The 19513-nt window shown below is 36.3% G+C and overlaps 1 protein-coding gene across 3 annotated transcripts in view; it reads right to left on the reverse strand.

The window, feature by feature from the left end:
• Window positions 1-1484: 1484 nt before the first annotated feature.
• Window positions 1485-19513, reverse strand: part of BLTP3B (bridge-like lipid transfer protein family member 3B) — a 54745-nt gene continuing 36716 nt past the window's right edge. For 2 of the 3 annotated variants that reach the window (XM_068668854.1, XM_068668855.1), the window contains 10 exons: window positions 19311-19452; window positions 18023-18216; window positions 14996-16485; window positions 14391-14566; window positions 12849-12985; window positions 11239-11389; window positions 7803-8059; window positions 5547-5655; window positions 2866-3035; window positions 1485-2143 (listed from right to left, as the gene is read on the reverse strand). In XM_068668854.1, coding sequence (XP_068524955.1) covers window positions 2018-2143; window positions 2866-3035; window positions 5547-5655; window positions 7803-8059; window positions 11239-11389; window positions 12849-12985; window positions 14391-14566; window positions 14996-16485; window positions 18023-18216; window positions 19311-19452 — 2952 coding nt within the window. In that variant the 3' untranslated portion in view covers window positions 1485-2017. Of the gene's footprint in view, window positions 2144-2865; window positions 3036-5546; window positions 5656-7802; window positions 8060-11238; window positions 11390-12848; window positions 12986-14390; window positions 14567-14995; window positions 16486-18022; window positions 18217-19310; window positions 19453-19513 lie in introns of those variants that run through there. The other variant, XR_011091858.1, reaches the window with a different exon arrangement.

Genomic DNA, 19513 nt, shown 5'->3' on the forward strand with positions numbered 1-19513 from the left:
TTTTGTTTTTTGTTGCTAACAGAAACAGGTGCTGGCTTGTGCAGTAAGAAGGAAGAGGTGTTTAATATTGCTGTTTATTTCTTTTTAAAAATTAAACAAGTCTCAACATATTATTCCAGCCACATGCTACTAACCACTCCATACATTCCTTTCTTTAGAATAATTCTAACTAGAGCTTGGCAGGGGTAAGCTGAGTTAGAATGACTGTTAAATACTTTAACAGTACCAGTCAGAATTCAACCAGCTGAGAACTCCTCCCCTGAATCTGACATGACATTCATGTTAAATTGCACTACCTATATTTAATACTGTGTTGTCTTAAATACCTTTTTGAAATGCACATATTAAGTTTCTCTCTTAGAAACAGTCTTGTTCTTTTCCTTTTTTTTTTTTTTTTTTAAATCTTATTCAGAATAAGATAAAAGTTCCCATGGGTAATAAAGGGAGTTTCAACTATGGTTTTGGGAGGCAGGCTTTTAAATAGTGCCTGAACCAGTTCTTCCATAGAGTCCCTGATTAAAATTACATACTTTCAATAACTATTTACAGCAGTGAAAATTTCATGTCCTCCAAAAAGTTTTGATGAAAATTAGTTTAGGCTATCAAACTAGTTTCAATTAAATATGCAAAGTCAAACCATAGGATACTAAGTATTTTTGAGTTTTATCTGCATATCTACAAATAAAACTTCCCTCAAACATCGCATGGAGCAGAAACAACTGTGGTAGTAATTAAAATATTGTTAGTTGTCAGATTCAAGGTCACTAGTTAAAATGTTCAATCATTTTTACTTCTAGCGAAAACAATCTCTTACAGGCATGTATGTTTTTTGTATGTTGTTTCCAAAATTCTTTAGAAGCACACTCTGATATTCTCTTTTACAGTGTTGTGCTTTTTTATTTATCCATCTGTACCAGTGTTTAGCTGAAAATTATGAATTTGTACAAATCAGCCATGGTTTAAATTGTACTTACATCTTACGTAGTCTCACCATTTCATAGGGTAATTTATTCTCTAAAGCTTTTTTTAAATATATAATGTATATATATAATCAAAAAAGCAATATACAGTTAATGAATCCCTGTAGGAATTTCCACCCCCACCCCCCAACAAGCATTGACATTACATATTTAAATACACTGGACCAAATCCTTGGTCATGTCTGATGAAGTGCACAGAATCAGACATGGAAGCAAAATGGCTCAAATCTCACCTTTCACAAACTGCTGGATCCTATGACAGGGCTATCATCCTCATCACAGAGAGAGAAAAACAAATGTGTGAATGTCTAAATTAGACTAGCTGTACAGATGTAGTGGACTTCCCTGCAGGAGGAAAGCCCAGTAGTATGCCCTCTTACTTAATTTCTCCAGCATTTACTGTGGTATTTTAGGAGTGCACGTGGAAAGGGTGTATGGAACAATATAGCACCAGAGGATTATTCTTAAAATCCTCTCTGGGCAAATTATACTGAATTTAGGGACTTTTTTTTTTTTTTTTTTTTTAATTTTCAGTAGCTATACTGTTCTAGAGGATCTAACACATATCATCATAGTGCAAATGCAACCTCCTATACAGACATCTTCTGGTAATAATAGAACATAATCTTAACAAACAGAGGTACAGTTTGTTAATGAGGCATGGTACATTTTACTCAGTTACGCAACTAGGCACCTTCTTTCATTGCTGAGCCATCCGGTTTTCAAAAAACATTTTAAAAATAACATCTCCTTTGATAATATTAAAAGTAGATGATATGATTTTTTTTTCTTCAGTAAAATAATAAAGTACAGTATAAACTGATTTCTCCAAAGTCATTTCGGTTTAAAACAGGCTGAAAAAAGTTACAATGTTTAATGATAATTTCAGAATAGTAGCTATTTCACAAACATTTTGTTTGTGATGAAAAAACTTCATGACAAAAAATAACCATGTCTTCCAGCAATTCACAAAGAGTACTTCAGATGCTGTGATCACCCAAAATTCTGTTGATGCCTCGCACCAACAGAACATTGTCCTACTGATGATCAACATTCATCTTCTTTATACGATGAAGGAGGGCATCATTTTCCATTTGGACCTCAGCAAGAGCCATTTTAGCTTTGGCTAGTTCCTGTTTGAGACATTCGTTTTCTTCAAGAAGCTGAAATGATCAGGTTAGAAACACGTTATTAATATTCCTGCATACTGCCGACTTTTTCCATTACAGCATCTTTTAAAATAATATATCCCAATGGTTACATTCATTGATTGGTTTAGGTTTGTTGGGGCCAGCTGACTGATACCAAAGCAATGACAGTGGAACATGAAGGAACTGATGGAGGTAGATCAAAAGGCAAGATACCCTGGACTTTATGTTTTAGTTACACCATTTCCATTCTGGAGTAGAGTGGAAATAGTAGTGGGTTCTGAGCTCCAGGAATGGGATTGTTATCCAGTGGAGGAAAAAAAGCTAAAGTAATGTGTGAATTTTTTCACCATCAATTCAAAATTCATGTGTGACTGACAGGTTACTAAGGACCTGACTCAACCATCTAGTCCATCACCTTTGGCAGTTGTGCTGTGCGGGGATCAGGGAGATGTTCAGATGAAAGGAGAGAGGGTTATTACACAGTTTGTGAATTGCTTCTTCATAAAACTCTATCTGATGTAAAGGGGAAAAGTTAGTCTGCAGTGTATTACCACCCAATTTAGAAAGTAGTATTACATTTTATTTTGAATGCCTATGTACTGAACCATACTATATTATCTGTAATTCATAGTTTCCAGCTCAGAGAAACCCTCCCAGCCCACCCGTAGATAATCTAACAATTGTGATGATCAGTGATTGTTTCAACTTTGGGGGATGGAAGGAATTCTCAATACCTCTTTTTTAAGGAAGTCATCTGAATCATTGCTTGATTTAAAAGGTCTGGGAATTTCACAAGTAGTCTGTGTGGCTTGGTCCTGTGTTTTAAATCCAGCAGGTCTAGTTGCCTGTTGCAATGCACTGCTTGAGTTCTTCATCTTCGACACATCATTTGCTCTTTGATTGTCTATAACACAAAAAGGTACTTGAGAGTAACATTTAGGTTTTTGTATATTTTTTTTAATAAAGTTTAATTGTCATCAGCATTAAAATAAAAGCACCTCAGCTAACACATAATAAATACAAAATTCAAAATAAAATTTAAAAGAAATAGTATACCCTTTTGGAGGAAGAGAGAAAGGAAAGAATGCATAAGAAGAAACTGTATGAGCATCTTCCAGCCCAAAGAAAATTACCACATTTTTATACTTACTGCTATTATCACCACAGAATATGTATCCTGAGTAATTAGCTATACAATGAAGACAACAGTGCTTGCAATTCAGAAAGTGCATCTAAAGAACCATGTATTTCAGATCTTCATTTTCCAGTGCCTGAAACATGCACTGGAACAGGGAAGAGGGAGCACAAGTTTGATAACTATTAATATTGCTACTGCAGTAATGTCTGCAGGTCCAAATTAGATCTGATGACTGTATTTACATTTGAAGACAGTGAGATAAATTTGCAGAATCAAGTTTTTAAATTAGAAAAAAACTTTAAAGATTTATTATTAAGGAAACTTCCTAGCATTTATAACTGCAGTGCACTATAACTTCAGTTAAAATATACTGCTGTACACCAAGGGTAAAATGAGGGCACGATTCTTAATAGTCTAAAATTCCTTTTTCTTAAACAAATTCTTCTAAATTTTGTTGTTAAATTAATATTTCCTCCAATGTCTAGTATCTAAAGATGACCAAAATGCATTTTTCAAGCATTTAAAGGTGTTCAGTCTATTAGATAATGTGGAGAAATTAAAATACAAACAGATCATGCCACCATGCATCTCTGAGTAGTCTGGTCCATCTTTTCTATAACCTACCATTAGGTAGATAAAGGCAGTATTAAGATCACGCTGCAACCTCCTCTTCCTCAAGTGATATAATACATTGTGTATTGTCAGATTAATTTATTAAGGGCCTGGATGAAGGGGCGGGTGCACCCTCTACAAGTGTGTCAACAATACCAAACTGAAGGGTAAGTGACTGACAAGGAGAGCAAGACTGTTCTTCAGAGGGACCTGAACATGCTGGAGAAATAGACTGGCTGGAGTCTCAAGAAATTCAGCTCATGTGTGAAGTCCTGCAGCTGAGAGTAAGTAACTTCTTACTTCACTAAAGGACAGGGATCAAATCAACAGAAAGCAACATTACAGGAAAGGATCTGTAGGCCTTGGTGATCAAGAAGTTGAACGTAAGTCAGCAATGAGCCCTCACAGCCAAGGTCAATTAGGTACAGGCTGCACTACCACAGGTGTAGATGACCAAATGAAGGAAGTTATTATCCCTCCCTACACTCAGCAGCAGTAATACCACATCTGCAGTACTGGATCCAGTTCTGGATTCCCCAGTGTAAGAAAGATACTGACAGCAGAGGACCACCAAGGTGATTGTGGCTAGGAGTACATGACGTACAAATAAGAGGTTAAGAGCAATGCATTTGTTAATCCGAAGATGGGAAGGCTATGGGGTGATCTGTAAGCCACCTTTGCCTGCCAAGTGAAAGGATATTGAGAAGATGGACTATGGACTAGACTTTCTGAGAAGTGTTTGTGAAGTCCTTAAGCACCTCTGGCAAGATAGGTAGTATGAAACAAGAGCTGCAACAAAGGAAATTCTAAGTAGGCATTAATTATGAAATTAACCATAAGGGTGGCCAAGGATTAGGACAGGTTGCTTAGGACAGATAGTGCAATCACCTATTTGATGCTCAGAACTTGACTAGACAAGGTATCAAGCAACCTGATCTAAATTGCCTCTGCTTTGCACAGGGAGAAGGACCAGATAACCTCCTGTGGTTTCTTCCAACCTAGACTGTGATTCTTTGACATATATGTGAAAGACAACAGTGAAGTTCTAGCTCTAAATGTATTGCCTTGTTAACAGTATTTAGTATTTGCCTATACACGGAGAAAAAAAATGTAAGTATATACAGAGGTCACAAAAGGTATAAAGTTAAATCCTTATTCAAAATACAAGTTTCAGTGCCATCATAGCCATGACCTGCCAAGATGCTGCCATAATATACAGAACTGAAAATAGTTACTTGGACTTTTCAGGTAATTTTTTGTTTTACAGTATGTTCTACCTAGTACCTGTAAGACAAAAACACAAAGATAACACAGAACTCTCTTGGCTAATTGTAAAGAAATTAAACTTTTTGTTTGATTTGTAGTTGATCTTGAAAGAATCTGAGACTTATTACGATGAAGTGATATGCACTTAGGAAACATACAAAGTTATATGCGTATTTCTATTTCTCACAGATTGATTCAGCTGTAGGTTATCACAAACAATGCATTACTCAAAAAGGTAACTTTCTTCTAACTACACTTAGAATTAAGGTTTATTGCAACACTACTTACACAAATTATCAGCAATTATTTTTTCATTATTAGAGACATCTACACAAAAAAACAGTGCTAATAATAATTAGATTATAGTATTGAGATATCCAGTGGCGGGAAGATACAAACCTCTAATGAAAAAAGAGCCATCATCATTTCGTTCTATCCAAAGTATGTCAATATGTAGTTTTATGGGTACTAACTCAGACACCTTTAGATTTTCACGTGGACTGTCATCCTAAAAAAATATAAATATTCAAAGATGAGTTTACTAGGAAATCAAAATAGCTAAGATGTTAAATTAAAAATAAATTCACTTAATGAACCTTGAAAGAGAACATTTCAGAGCAGAAGTTTCTAACAGGACTTCCACCGCTCCATTTTTTTTTTCCTGTGGATCATATTAAAGACCTATATGTACCTCTTGAGTAAATTCGCTGAACTCTATATACAATCTGACTGAAATACTTCAAAGTATTTTTACAGCCATCTCAATAAGATTAAATCCCAACTCAAGACGTTCTTTAGCTCAGGAGCTCTCAGAGTTAGAGATAAGAACCCCACACTATATCTGATTTTCTTTTCAATGATTTAAAGATTCAAAGGGAAATGTATCATTCTTAAGGGGACTTTGTCATTTTAGAATTTAGTTTGGGATGATACCAGCTGTAGTTCAGTTACATTATTATACTCATCAGAAGGGAAATGACACAAATTACTTCCTTTGAGGTCTCCACAGGACATTTTTTAAGTTCATTATCCCTGTCAAGCACAGTAATGCAGTATAATCATAAACTATACACATCAGCATTAAGCACATAGCAAGAAAGCTGTTGAGGTGTAACAAAGTTTCTTGAAACATCACTGAGACTGCAGTAGAAAGTGCAAAAATAAATCAAGAGTTTAAGGAAGGTTATTTTCTTTTTTCTCCAGGAAACATACTGCATCAAGTCCCATTCAGAAAAAAAAAAAAAGAAAAAAAAAAAAAGAATATACAGTATTGAATAGTCAGTGCAGCATAAAGTTGAACCATATCTTCTTACTCTTTACTACCCAACAATGCTCTGGAAAGGAATCATCTGTGTCTCAAATCTGCCATCCATCAGCCATCATGAGCAGCTTCACTGTGACATGTGCACAGCTGAGTGAGCACTTTAGTGCAAATGCCGCCAAGAAGACCCTTATTGCCAGTTTAGTAATGCACATTCCCTACCTCAAACAGCTGTTTTCTTGAGCAGTTTGCTTAAGTCTGCTTTCTTGCCAATAAATCAGCACAATCCTGTTTTTAAAATTTAGGTTATTTTATATTGAAACTTTTCTTTCTGCACTTGAACATTCACAGTTGTGATGCACCAAAATCTGGGGAACTGATTCACAGCTCTTACAAAACGTCCTTGCGCTACTGCTGGTACAGAAATAGCCCTAAAGGAGTGTCTAAGAATCCTCAGGGGATGGAAAAGCTGCACCAAGTAGGGAGGGAATACTGATGGATTTTGATATTCAAGTCCGAGTAGAACATTGTACAGGTAACAATTGACCTTCCAGTCAAGAATCTTAATTGATTCAAGGCCTTAGCCTAAGATGCAGAATTTGAGCTGCTACTCCAGTCCTTGCTATATTCAACATTTACATGGGTGATTAATAATTTCCAAAGCAATGTTATAATGATTTTTTTTTTCCAAGTGTAATCATCCTTGAATCCAATGGTTGTGCAGCACAGACACTCCTTTTAAGTGTCCAAAAGGATATCACCTGGAAGACTGGAGTAGCACTGTCCTCTTAGTGTTACTATTTTAAGCCAGAGTGGTGAGAAAAGCTTGCACTGTTTGGTAACTGTTTCTAAGTAGAGCAGAACAGAAAAATCTGGGTTCTAAGAAGCCGTATTCAGCTGGTTTGAACTGGAGTTCTTGTAATCTCTTCCTTCTTTTTATTGCACTTTCACTATATAACCTGTTCTTTAAGTAAGAAAGACAATTACCCTTGAAAATCTGTTTTGTAATTAAAATACCATCACCATGCTAAGCAAAAAAGCCCAGCCAACCAAAACCAAACAAAAAAGCACACTGTGCCTGCAGGAATTTGGTATACATTACCTGTAATACTCCTAGATCTTGTCACTCTACAAAACTGACTAGGAAAGGATGGAAAAAAGTACAAAGTATTAATTCATGTAACTAGCTTGGTCATGCAGAGAATTCCTCTCTAGGCATACCATAGAGTTAACCAAATCTATGGATTTTTAAATTGTTTTACTGTTATCTAAAGACTTTACAGAGTATGATAGCAGTTTCTTTGAAGTTAACTGTATCCAGATTAGAAGGTTATCATCAAAGAAATAAGAACACAATTTCTTTAAAGCAGCCAAATAGCTTATCGTTAACATACTTTTAAATTAATCTTCGCATTAGAAACTTTTATCTTCATAGGCATCACTTCTGCAACAGTTTCATCTTCTAGAAAATGCTGAATGTTCGTGAGGGAAGACGTTAGGAATTCAGCACTGAAGTTCTCTACATGACACTGGAGAAAACCATTTTTTACAGCCAGCATAGAATGTATGATAGCACTGGGCCCGCTTTCCCATCTCAAACTAATCTCAGGTGATGAACTAACTGGTCCGGCCATAGATTTACAATCAGAACCTGTTACAAAAGAAAAATAAGTTTGCATTAAAATTTTGCAATGTACAAAAAGCAATTACGATACAATTAATTCTGCTTCTATTGTCAAAAAAATCCAAGAAGTACTTTGGAAGTATATTCCAGGAATTACAACACTGCGTATATATAATAAATTCAGACTAATTTTGTAAGTATATCACTTAAAAGTACTATAGAAAAATAATCCATATATAGTAAATACCCGTACTTCACTGTGACAACAGAAAAGGACGATACAGAAGTATAGTTGTACTTAAAGGATTTGTGTTTTCTCAATTTCTCAAGAACTGAAAAACGATTATTTTGCATATTTTTCCACTAAATCCTTCATTCTTAATTCAGAAAAATATTTAAGTTAGCTCACACTCAGGAGAGCAGGTATTCTCTTGGAAAGGCATAATTTCCTGATTCAGAAACTTACTTGCTAACACACTGGAACGTAAACAGCAATTTAGTGAGATAGAGAACACGACCGTGTGTTACTTCTGTTATTTGGGTGGCAGTAGATTTGAACCTTATAGGGAACTAGCATTTTCTTGTTAGTTTCAGTATCTTTAACCAGTAGGGACAACTGTAACATTCAACTGAACAGTTCAAAAAACAAAATGAAAAAATGTACAGTAACAAGATATTGAAAAACTAAGCCCAATATCCATTTGTAGTTCAGAAAAGAGGGTTCACCACCAGAAACAGTTACCCCAAGAGATTTGTTAAAGGTCATATCTGTCACTATGATGGCTGACTTAGAGAAGTGATTTATACAACAAAAAGCACATAATGTTCACAACAACCGTGTTAAGAAACAAACATTGAAATCTGAAAGATATTTTAAAAAGTAACTCAATTAAAACTAATTGAATTATGTCAGTTTATATTAGTAGAGCATCTACCTGTTAAATGAATTTGAGGACAGAATTAATACAAAAAAATCATACAGATGCTTCTCGGTTTAACCTCAGCAAAGTCCAATGCTTACAAGCTTAGAAGTTGGTAAAAAGATAGGCCCTAGTTATTGTGGGACCAGGAAAGAGCACCTGCAACATTGCTCAAAGACTCCAAAGTGTAGAAAACAAAGAGACCATGCATTAAGTCTCAGCCATGAAGCCAACATCAGTTATCTTGTAGCTACCTGAAACTGACATAGTTGAGAGAGAATGGGAGAGAAATTGGGTTAAGCAATTCAGAAGTTTCTACAAGCTTCCACATGCACGACAAGGTCTCAGCAACAGCATTTTCTCCTATGCAGAGTACGTACACATGATCTGATGAAAGGCATTGTCCTGTAACCAGCTCTGCTGGGACATGCACAGCTGCCACACTGCCCTCAAATGTACTCCTGCAGTAGCACACCTTTCCCTTCCTACATTTACTGAGCTAACATTATAGCAGGCTGTAACTGGTTACAACTGTTAGTTCAACACTCAAGTACGTTTTATTAAAGGTTTAGGGAGGAAGTTGCTGTTTTTTTGGATACTTTTTTTTATGTTTTTGCTCACTGGTTCTTTTAGTTACCTTTTATTATTGTTAACTCATTTAAATTGTTTCTTTCAACCCAATTCTCAAGCTTAGTCCTAACCTTGATCCTCCAGAATTTGTTTTATTTTTAAATTGTTTCCCTCCTTAGTTCTTACATTAGGATATACGTAGCAGATATGGGGCAGCACTGGCTGCAGAAGATTCCTGACTTGGTACAGAAAGCAGAGCTGTGTGGAGAAAAGATATACGCTGTGGAGTGAAAGTGACCATCAATGTAGAAAGAAGTGTTGATATGTCTCCTGTCCAGAAAGTCACCAGAAACAGAAAGGAAGAGATACACAGCAGCAGTATTTGTAGACCCCAGTCACATTATAACCTATTGTCCATAAAGGAATCAGTGCACAAGCCTCTCATACACAGCTGAGCTGGAGGCATGTTCTAGTTTTAGATCCAAGTGAGAGCAGGAAGGTGCCATGTTCTTACTATTTACTTCCGCTTGCTTTTACGAGGACATGACAGATAACCAGAACTGGCCGCCTGTTGTCTGAAGGTCAGCAACGAGACTTCCCTGCTGGACCTCCCTCATGCCTTCAGATGCAAGAACACAACTGCAACATCATGCAACAGCTGCTCAACCAGTGGCTGCTGGCAACAGCTCAGCTTACCATTAAGTGATCTTTTCTTTTTTTTAGCTAGTACATCGGAGGCTGCTTCATCAAGCAGAACCTCCTGAAGAAAATCCATACTGCTGCAAGGCTGGAAATAAATGGCAGCCAACTGCTGCTATAATTGTTTCCTGGGAAAGGAGATGAACCAGGAGCAGGAGGCAGGTGCATCGGGGATCTGCACCCCCCAAACCCTGCAGTGCAGCAGAACTGGCATCTAGCAATCTGTGTGGACGGCTGGCAAAGGGGAGCAAAACAAACTGTGACAGACTGGCATGCCAATGCAGCATGCCAAGAAGAAAACCTCACAGTATGTGAACTAGGTTTTCCTGGCAGATAATGTACATGTACCCATGCCCAAAGACAGCTCAGACTTAATATACTGGTTGATCTAGTTGTGCCAATATCTGGCATGAAACTACTCTCTGTATGCTTTCAAGTGTATTTAAAAAAAACAACAAAAGAATAAAGGCTGTCATGGCAGCTTGTTTTTCCTGATACAAAGGCAGTTTTAACTTTTCTTAAAGCACAGATTATAAATCAGTTTAAACTGTGGGTTTTATTTATTGTACAGAAAAGTAGATTTAAGAAAAGAAGAAGCTGCCTTCAGAAACAGCCCTTCAAACCAAGGTACGAAGTATCATTTAAGCAGTAAGAGTTCCCTACTGATAAAACAATAACAAACTGTAATTTGCTTTTTTTTTTAAAAAAAAAAAAAAATAGGTAAGTTGTATTTATCAGAAGTCAATGCAATTAATGCATTTTTTTTTTTTTACTCTCCCATCAGAAATGTTTCCATTTTTATTTTTCTTTTCTTTTTTTTTTTTTTGTACGTCAATCTATGTCAATTAGGAAAGAGACCAGAGTAGATATTCTAAACCAGGATAAAAAGGACGTTACCATACTAGCAGGAGCATAAAACTGATCTTGTGCTTTAAGGGTAATACAGTGTTTTCATTTATTTACAACAAATGTTTCCAACTCCAATTTCACAATAGAGATCTCATTATTAGTTCTTACCCACAGTTCTGTTGCAAAGATAGTGTCGAACACTGATATTTCCCAGTTGATTTGGTATCACTTGGTTGACCTGAAGGCATATTTCTGTGTCTTCACCTCTGATGTCAATTTCACCATTAACACCAAATATTTGGAAAACCACAACAGACATCTGTCAACAATATTAAGATTAAAAAATGAGATTTAAAATTGAATTTATATTGGTTATTGTTTATTAAGTTACCTAAACCTTTCTTCCCTCAAAACAAAAAGAATCTTTGCACCCATAACCCTAGCTCACAGAAAGTTTTCTCATTTCTTCTTTTCTTTTTGTACCCATCGGCTTGACAATGGGTAGGGTCGACTGTCTGCCCAGACAGACTCTTGTGTTCATAACCTACCCGTAACAATTCAGAATTGGCCAGAAAAGTCATGAAAGTGAGACAGCCCTTCCCCACTCTTGTTAAAGAAGCATGTGACATTTTTTGAGGCTGCACCCAGCTTCATGTATATCGTAAACACAACCAGGCATTTCCAGTACTGAATCAGAACACGGTGAAGAACCAGGACAGAATACTAAACTTTGGCAATTTGCACAGCACTCAGCCCTTTTTCTCCATTTATTGGATCACGGTGTTTTTTGAAAACATAGCAGCCAGTTTCAAAAGTCAGCTTTGTTATTGGAATGTTTTGTGTGTCCATCATCATTAATACTACTTTGGGCTTTTTTCTATTTTTATTTGTTTGTTTTATATTCTGCAAATAGAAACAAATGCCAGCATATATTTGTGTAACAAGCTGCATCAATTTTATTTTCTTCATATTATCTATAAGTGCAAGTAACAAAGTCCATTTGGAAGGAACCAATCATTTAGGTGAGCTTTTTTTTTTTTTTTTAAATGAAAGCAAAATTCATTGTATTTTGTTTGACCCATACTCTCTTAGGTTTCCATTTCTCAACCTTAACTGATACAAGAATATAATTTAAGAAGTGTTGATCAGTGCAGAGAACAGCAAGAAGTAGATAGTCAGATAAAGAAAGTTGGTGCCCTCGTGGTGTCTCAGGAAGAGAATCTTTCTCCACAACTCCTATCTTTATAGTCTTCTCTAAATACTGGCCGTTGTCCTGACATCATCCTGGACAAGAAGTATTTCTCACCTGACCTGGCTGGACAACTGCTAAGGTCCTATTTGCACATACTACAGAATGCTACCAATGCTGATGAAATATCTCCATGTAATAGATGTCAGAGTTATGCTTAATATACACTTGATATGAAAAAGCTATTTTTAAATATCATATTCAATATGTAGAAGCATAAAAGAACATGCTATTACAAAATATCAATATGTATTAAAGTGGAAATATTTCCTGACACTTTAAAGTGGCTACTGTCATTTATTAATAGTGGCTATACAGAGGCCACTAAGAACAGAGAATGCTCAGCATAACTTGAATTACAATCTTCACTTTTATTTATTACAATGGCACTAGATCCATAGGCCTACGTAGTGCGCTAACAAAAATTCCCAAATATACTAGAAAATCCCCTCAAAAAGCATTCATTTGATCTTTATTTTCATGCTCAATTTACTGAACCATATATTCTAATGGAATTCAACAGTATTACCATTTCTTCACTAGTCTCATGGGCATTCTCTGAAGCAGCACTCATGGCATCTGGAGATGACCCATCACAATGTTCAATCACTGTGCCTCCTTCATGGGCATTTTCTGATGGGCTTTGATAGTTTGTGGCTGTAATACCTTCCATACATGCATCAGAAAAAACAAAGTTAGCAGAGCATAACCTGAATCAGTCCTGCATTAAGAATAAACTCAAGTGTCTGATACTGTATGAATACATTAACTCATTTTTAAAAATGAGTTGAACAGCTTATTAAACAAATATTTATGATTGAACTGCCAAATCCATTCCTCATATGGAGTTTGAAGTTTTAGATGCTATGCAAGTAAGGCAGGATATACTGACAAAAATGAAACGACACTCTGCATGCATTGCATGAAGAACTGCGAAGGGCCTTAGTCTTCCAAATCAGATCTAAAACTGATTCAACAGAAAAAAAGGGTAACGATTCCAATGCGTGTATCTAAAATACTACACAGCACCTTTAAAGCAAATGCTTGCAGTTTTATGTTTAGATAAAGAACTATGTATTTTTTTCATTAGAGTCATCGTGATAGTTAGTGTCTCCTTGACAACTGGGAAGCATGCAGACTTAACTTGCAGTTAAACATTGTTTAAGTTAAAAAAAAAAAAAAAAACACAAAGATTATTAAAAATGGAAAAAATATTTTATGGCATACTCCTACATATGCATATGTAGAAATGCTCTTACAATCCAAATTTATAACAGGTCTGCAAGTGAAACATTCTTCACGTTATTGCTCTAGGCCAAAAAGAAAATCTACAGAAAAAGAATATTGTTATTCTTCATTCAAAAATAGAATTTATCAGAAAAGAGGTACCAATAAAATCTTATTATTGTACATCTTGACATCAGGAAATTATTTAATCAGTTCTACCAGAGAGTTACATCGTTATATTTGCACAAGTCCACAACACTACAGACTATATAGAGGCAATTACTATACAGCTGAATTCCTCCCTCAGATCAGGAGCAAAGGCTCATGCACAGATGAGCAAAAACTGGACAAGTATTTGCTGTTATGCAAATTATTATCTATCTGCTGATTATCATGACAAGCATTAGTGAATTATTTTTTCCCCCATCTACTCTTAAATTGAAGCTTCTTTACCACTTCAAGTGTAACACTGATTCAGGGTGCCAGCCTGTAAGCACCTACAGCCAAAAAAGGGTGCTTAAAAGCAAAGCTTTTAATAGTTCTGCTATTAAATAGAATAGCTCTGCTTAACTCAGGGTTCCCACACAGCACTGCAATGCTTTTACTCTCCTCAAGAGATGAAAACTGACTAGTGCTTAATTAAGTAGCACTAGTAGCACACCCAGTTGTTTTCCCTTGAAATGATATGCTGTGAATATACTTGGTATTATTCACTAGTGAAGCTAACAGCAATAGTGTTGTAAGATACCCAGGGTTTGCTGCACCACAATCCTTTTGGGTATTATTTTAGTAACAAACAACATTTTCACATATTGCTTAAAAATATTTTGTTAAATCTGTTTACCTTTCTCCAGAAAGCTTTGGCTATCACTTCCATCACTCTCCACCAAATGCTCCTCTAGCATCATACTATCAATAGAGATGGTATCCAGAGAGACTTGCGATGGACTTCTTTTCATATTCTTGTAAGAAACAGAGAAGGCAGGAAGGCTGGATGGGCAGCGTTCCTTAGGCTTTGCACTTTGAAATATAAAAACATAGGAAATTACTGCTTTATATGAAGGGAATTTCCTAGAAGTTACTTTTAAAAATCCTCTAAACCAGATAAGATATAAAAGAAAAAATTCTGATTATTCTATAATCCTTTGGCAAGAAAGAGTTAAGCAAAGAAACAACATGCATTCCTGTACATATGTGTCAATTATTTTCTCAATATATATTCTGTAACGTTTAAACTGAAAGTTAAGTAAGTTTTTTAACACAATTAGCTAACAGTTTGTTTTAGCTTTTACTGAATGTTATCACATATCTTCAGAATTTAAATACTTTTAAAATTTTCATCTACTAGATGTTAACTTTCACTGACCATTACTAAAAGTACATGGCCAACAAGATTGATAAATATTTTCAAATTGCAGTAAAACTGGTTTAGTATTAGATCTTCTATACCTTGATGAAGGCTGGGATGTAAACATTCTAACTGAGGTCACTTTCTCTTTGTTGATTTCAAGCTCTTCAGATTCTAAGGCAGTTTCTGTTTCCAAGTCAGTGACTTGGTTAAGACAGCCTTCAGTTGTACCTTCCTGTTCATTTAACTTATTTGAGAACATATTTTTGTCATCCTCTTTATCAATGAAAAATTCAGTAGAATCTTCTCTCTTATTTAAAATGGACACTGAGTCTCTATGATGCAAGCTACTTTTGTCACTCAGAGGTCCACAGACCTCCTCTGAATCACTTCTACTAAAAAGTCCACTGCTTCCTCCTTCACTGGTATCTCCCAAACCTTTATCTGACGCATCATCTGAAAATGACATTCCTTTCTGAAAATCCATATTACTTTCTGATTTAAACAAAAGAGGATCCGTTAAAATGCCTTTGTTAACTTCAGCATTCATAGGCTTGCAGTCAGATACATAATCATGTACTATCTTATTACCGACTAATTTATTCTCTGAAGTAAGAGCTACTCCATTTCCTGAATGAGAGAGCTCTGATGCCACAGGGCTTTCTTTTTCCACAACTGGAGACTTACAAGGGTTTCCCTGAGTCACTGGGTGGAGTAGTAAGGCTAGTTCTGCACTTTTCAGCAGGATCCCAATGCAGATATCTGTTTGCTTTGCAGGTTTTCCTGTCACTGCTTCTACATCATTCCTTAAGTTTTCCAGGAGCAATACAAGGGATTCATGGAGAAACAGCAAAAAAAGATACTGATAATGATTGATCTGCATGCTTACATGTTTTTGAACATGGACAAGAACATGTACATCTGCATCAGAGGAAGAGCTTTCAGAAAGCACTCCTGAAGTGTCTGAGAAATGAGACACCTGAATGCCATTACTCAAGGGCTCTGACTCACTGCTGTAATATTCTTTTAAAAGTTTTTTACGTTGCAATCTATTAGCAAGATCGCTAGATTCACTTTTTGGAATGTTAAAAGTTGTCTGATTATGCAATAAAAGCTCCTTTTGTGACTTCGCAAATCTTAATGGCTGGCAAATCCAAAGGGAAAGAGGGAAAGAGTCCACAAAGCTTATTGGTCGGCCCTTCCCACTTTTTGTTCCTTCATAATCTATCCAAAACTGGGAAAAATGCAAGGCCCAAACATCAGTAGCTGCAGATGTTTTTAATGCATACTTATTCAATTTGGGGATGATATAACCTTTATAAACATCATGCATTTTAGTATCTTGTTCATGAGCATGTCTCTGAAAGATAGGATGCAAAAGATTAAAATTCTTCTGGGACTTAGGAAACGTTGTGAACGTTCTACTGAAAAATTCACAGTCTTTGAAGTTCTGAAACAAAGCTTCCAGATCAGAGTGTCTGCAGTTTGGCGAGTATCTTGTATTTGTAGCAATCATCTCTGAACTCTGAATGGAAATTGCACGAGGTTGATCTTTATGAATTTCAGGTTTATTTTCAGATGGGATGATGAACTGCAAAAGAAATGCATTTCATTTAGTTATAAAGATATAGATTAAGAAAGTGTATAATTAAAAAAAAATAGCATCCACAAGAGCTAGAATACAGGAATATAATTATATACTAATTATATATTATTAATTACATATATAGATAACTCAAGTATACTAATACAGAACAGGGGTAAGTCAGGCTCACAGATTAACAGTTATATTTCTTCTAATTTTTAAGAGGGATACTGTGGCATCTAAAAATCAGTGTTTGTACAAAAACGTAAGGGACTCGGGTTTTTCTTCTCCGAAATATTTGGATTTAAGACAGCTATGTTAGACTGATGTGTCTTATTTCACCTAAAAAAAACCCTAATCAACAAACCTTCTCCTCCAAAGCTTAAAATAAGGAAGGCAAAAATCTGATGTTCAGCTGCATTAACTAATGTTATTTCTCTAGAATAAACATGTAGAGAACAAAGTCCTCTACCTGAACTACAGCAAAGGGCCAATATGAAACAAGAAACATTAAGAATCAGTTTTAGAGAAGGCTTTCAGAGGGACTAGTTTCTTTACACCAGGCATTCCCTAGGAAGAGCTTTGATATACTACAATGAGAGGAACAAGGAAAGTCGTTTGTGTTAATATACAGAATGCACATATTTTTGCTAGTTATTTTCAGTTCTCAAGTTTTTCCTTTTGCTACGTCAGCTTCATTGAACACAGTGAAATAATGTGTGTTAATACTCCCAATTCGGATCTTCAGCTGAAAACACGAAACCACAAAAGAACCCTGCAACTCGAATTAGCATCTAAGACAAGTCTGTGTCCAAACCATCATAATTTGCGTAGTTTTCTAGAGCAATGCTGCTTACTGCATGGGTTATTTGTTCACTTATTCCTTAAGCTGCCTGGCTAATGGCTTTTCAGATTAAGAGAATGTCCTGGTTTCAGTTAGGACAGAGTTAATTTTCTTCCTAGTAGCTGGTAGGGTGCTATGTTTTGGCTTAGGATGAGAAGAGTGCTGATAACATGCTGATGTTTTAATTGTTGCAGAGGACCAAGCCAAGGACGTTTCAGCTTCTCACTCTGTCCTGCCAGTGGGCAGGCTGGGGGAGGTGCAGCAAGAGCTGGGAGGGGACAGACCCAGAACAGCTGACCCAAACTGGCCCAAGGGGTATTCCGTACCGTATGGGGTCATGCTAAACACTATATAGGGTTGGCTGGCTGGGGCACGGGGGATGACTGCTCAAGGTTAGGCTGGGCATTGGCCAGAGGGTGGTGAGCAATTGCATCGTGCATCACTTCTTTTGTACACATTACTATTAGTACTACTATTATCATCATTATTATTGTTATTATTGTTTTCCTGTTTTAATAAACTATCTTTATCTCAACTCACAGGCTTCACTTTCCTGTTTCTCTCCACCATCCCAGAGAGGGAGGGGGAAGGGTGAGCAAACGGCTGTATGGTGTTTAGCTGCTGGCCAGGTTAAACCACAACAGAAAATAAGCATTTTCTTCCAAAGAAGCTCAAAACCCCTAATCAATGACAGTTTACCTTTAACATTAGTCCATCAACTCTGACATCAACATGTTCATCTGATTTTGAATTGTCATTTAACTTGTACATGGCCATGAACTGAATAAGACTCTGTTTTAAATCCAACACAAACTGGTTTAGCCAAAGAATACTTCTCTCATCCAGGGTGAACTGTAAAGCATTCAGCTGGCCATACAAATTTGGACATGGAACTAAAAGAGAAGACAAAATAAAATCGTCAGATTTATTTAAAGTGAGTGCAGACTTCCATTTCTATCTGTGTTTTACAAAGGAAAAATATGTTGTTAGGGGATGCCTAAAGCAATACTCCTTTCTCTTCAAGCAACTATCTGAATTTTTTAATGTAAAATATTAAAATAGAATGGAGTCAGAGAAAAGGGAGAGGCTGTCCTCATTACAGAGAAAGGGCAGAACCAAGGAGATTTGCTGCCTTCATGTCCTATACCCAAGAAATCTACTGACATTTCTGTAATATAAAACAGGGCTCGTCCTGTAACACATTAATGAAATTAACTCCAGCAAATCTTTCATAGCATCTTATATACTACTGCAGTAGCTTGAGTTTTTATGTAGCCAGGCAGTGTAACTACAGAAAAAGCATGTATTGGAGAATGAGAAATTTCTCAGTAAAAATCACAGAACCATGGAATGGCTCAGGTTGGAAAGGACCTCAAAGACCATTTAGTTCCAACCCCCCCCCTGCCTTGAGCAGCGATGCCACCCACTAGATCAGGTTGCCCAACCTGGCCTTGAACACCTCCAGGGATGGGGCATCCACAACCTTTCTGGGCAACCTTTCCCAGTGCCTCACATAGTGAAGGAAGTAACATAGTGAAGGATTTCCTCTTAACATCTATTCTAAACCTCCCCTCTTTTAGTTTAAAACTATTCCCCCTTGTCCTATCATTATCTGCCTGAGCAAAAAGTTGCTCTCCATCTTTTTTTGTAAGCCCCCTCTACCTAGTGAAAAGCTTCAATGAGGTAGCTTCAAAGCCAACCTCTTCTTCAGAGGCTGAACATGCCCAGCTCTCTCAGCCTTTCTTCACAGGAGAATAATAAAAATGCTGTGCATGTTTTCAGACTTAAAAAACAGTATTTATAAAAGTCAATATTTATAGGGATTTGCCAGGCGCAAGCACTGAGGAAATGAAGCACTATTATGTACTTTCAAATTCAGAAAACCACTGACCATTTTGAACTGTCAACCTGGAATCAATATTAAGCTTCATAAAGGGGAAAATTACATAAAAAAATATGTATCAGTACCAAAAAAAAATCATCTTACTAGGAAAGTCCTTTCCATCTGGGTAGTAATATTCTGTGAATTCAAAATGAATAGCTGGCATTTCTGGTGGAAGATAAAGTGACTTTTTATTGCAGGAGACCAATGTTTTAGGGGAAGAACGGCACTGGTCTGCTGTTGAGACCTGTAAAAGACAGAAGATTAACTTCATTAATACATTATATTTTCATTAATCATTAAGCATT

This window comes from Anas acuta, chromosome 1 (genome assembly GCF_963932015.1).
Source record: "Anas acuta chromosome 1, bAnaAcu1.1, whole genome shotgun sequence".
NCBI lineage: Eukaryota > Metazoa > Chordata > Aves > Anseriformes > Anatidae > Anas > Anas acuta.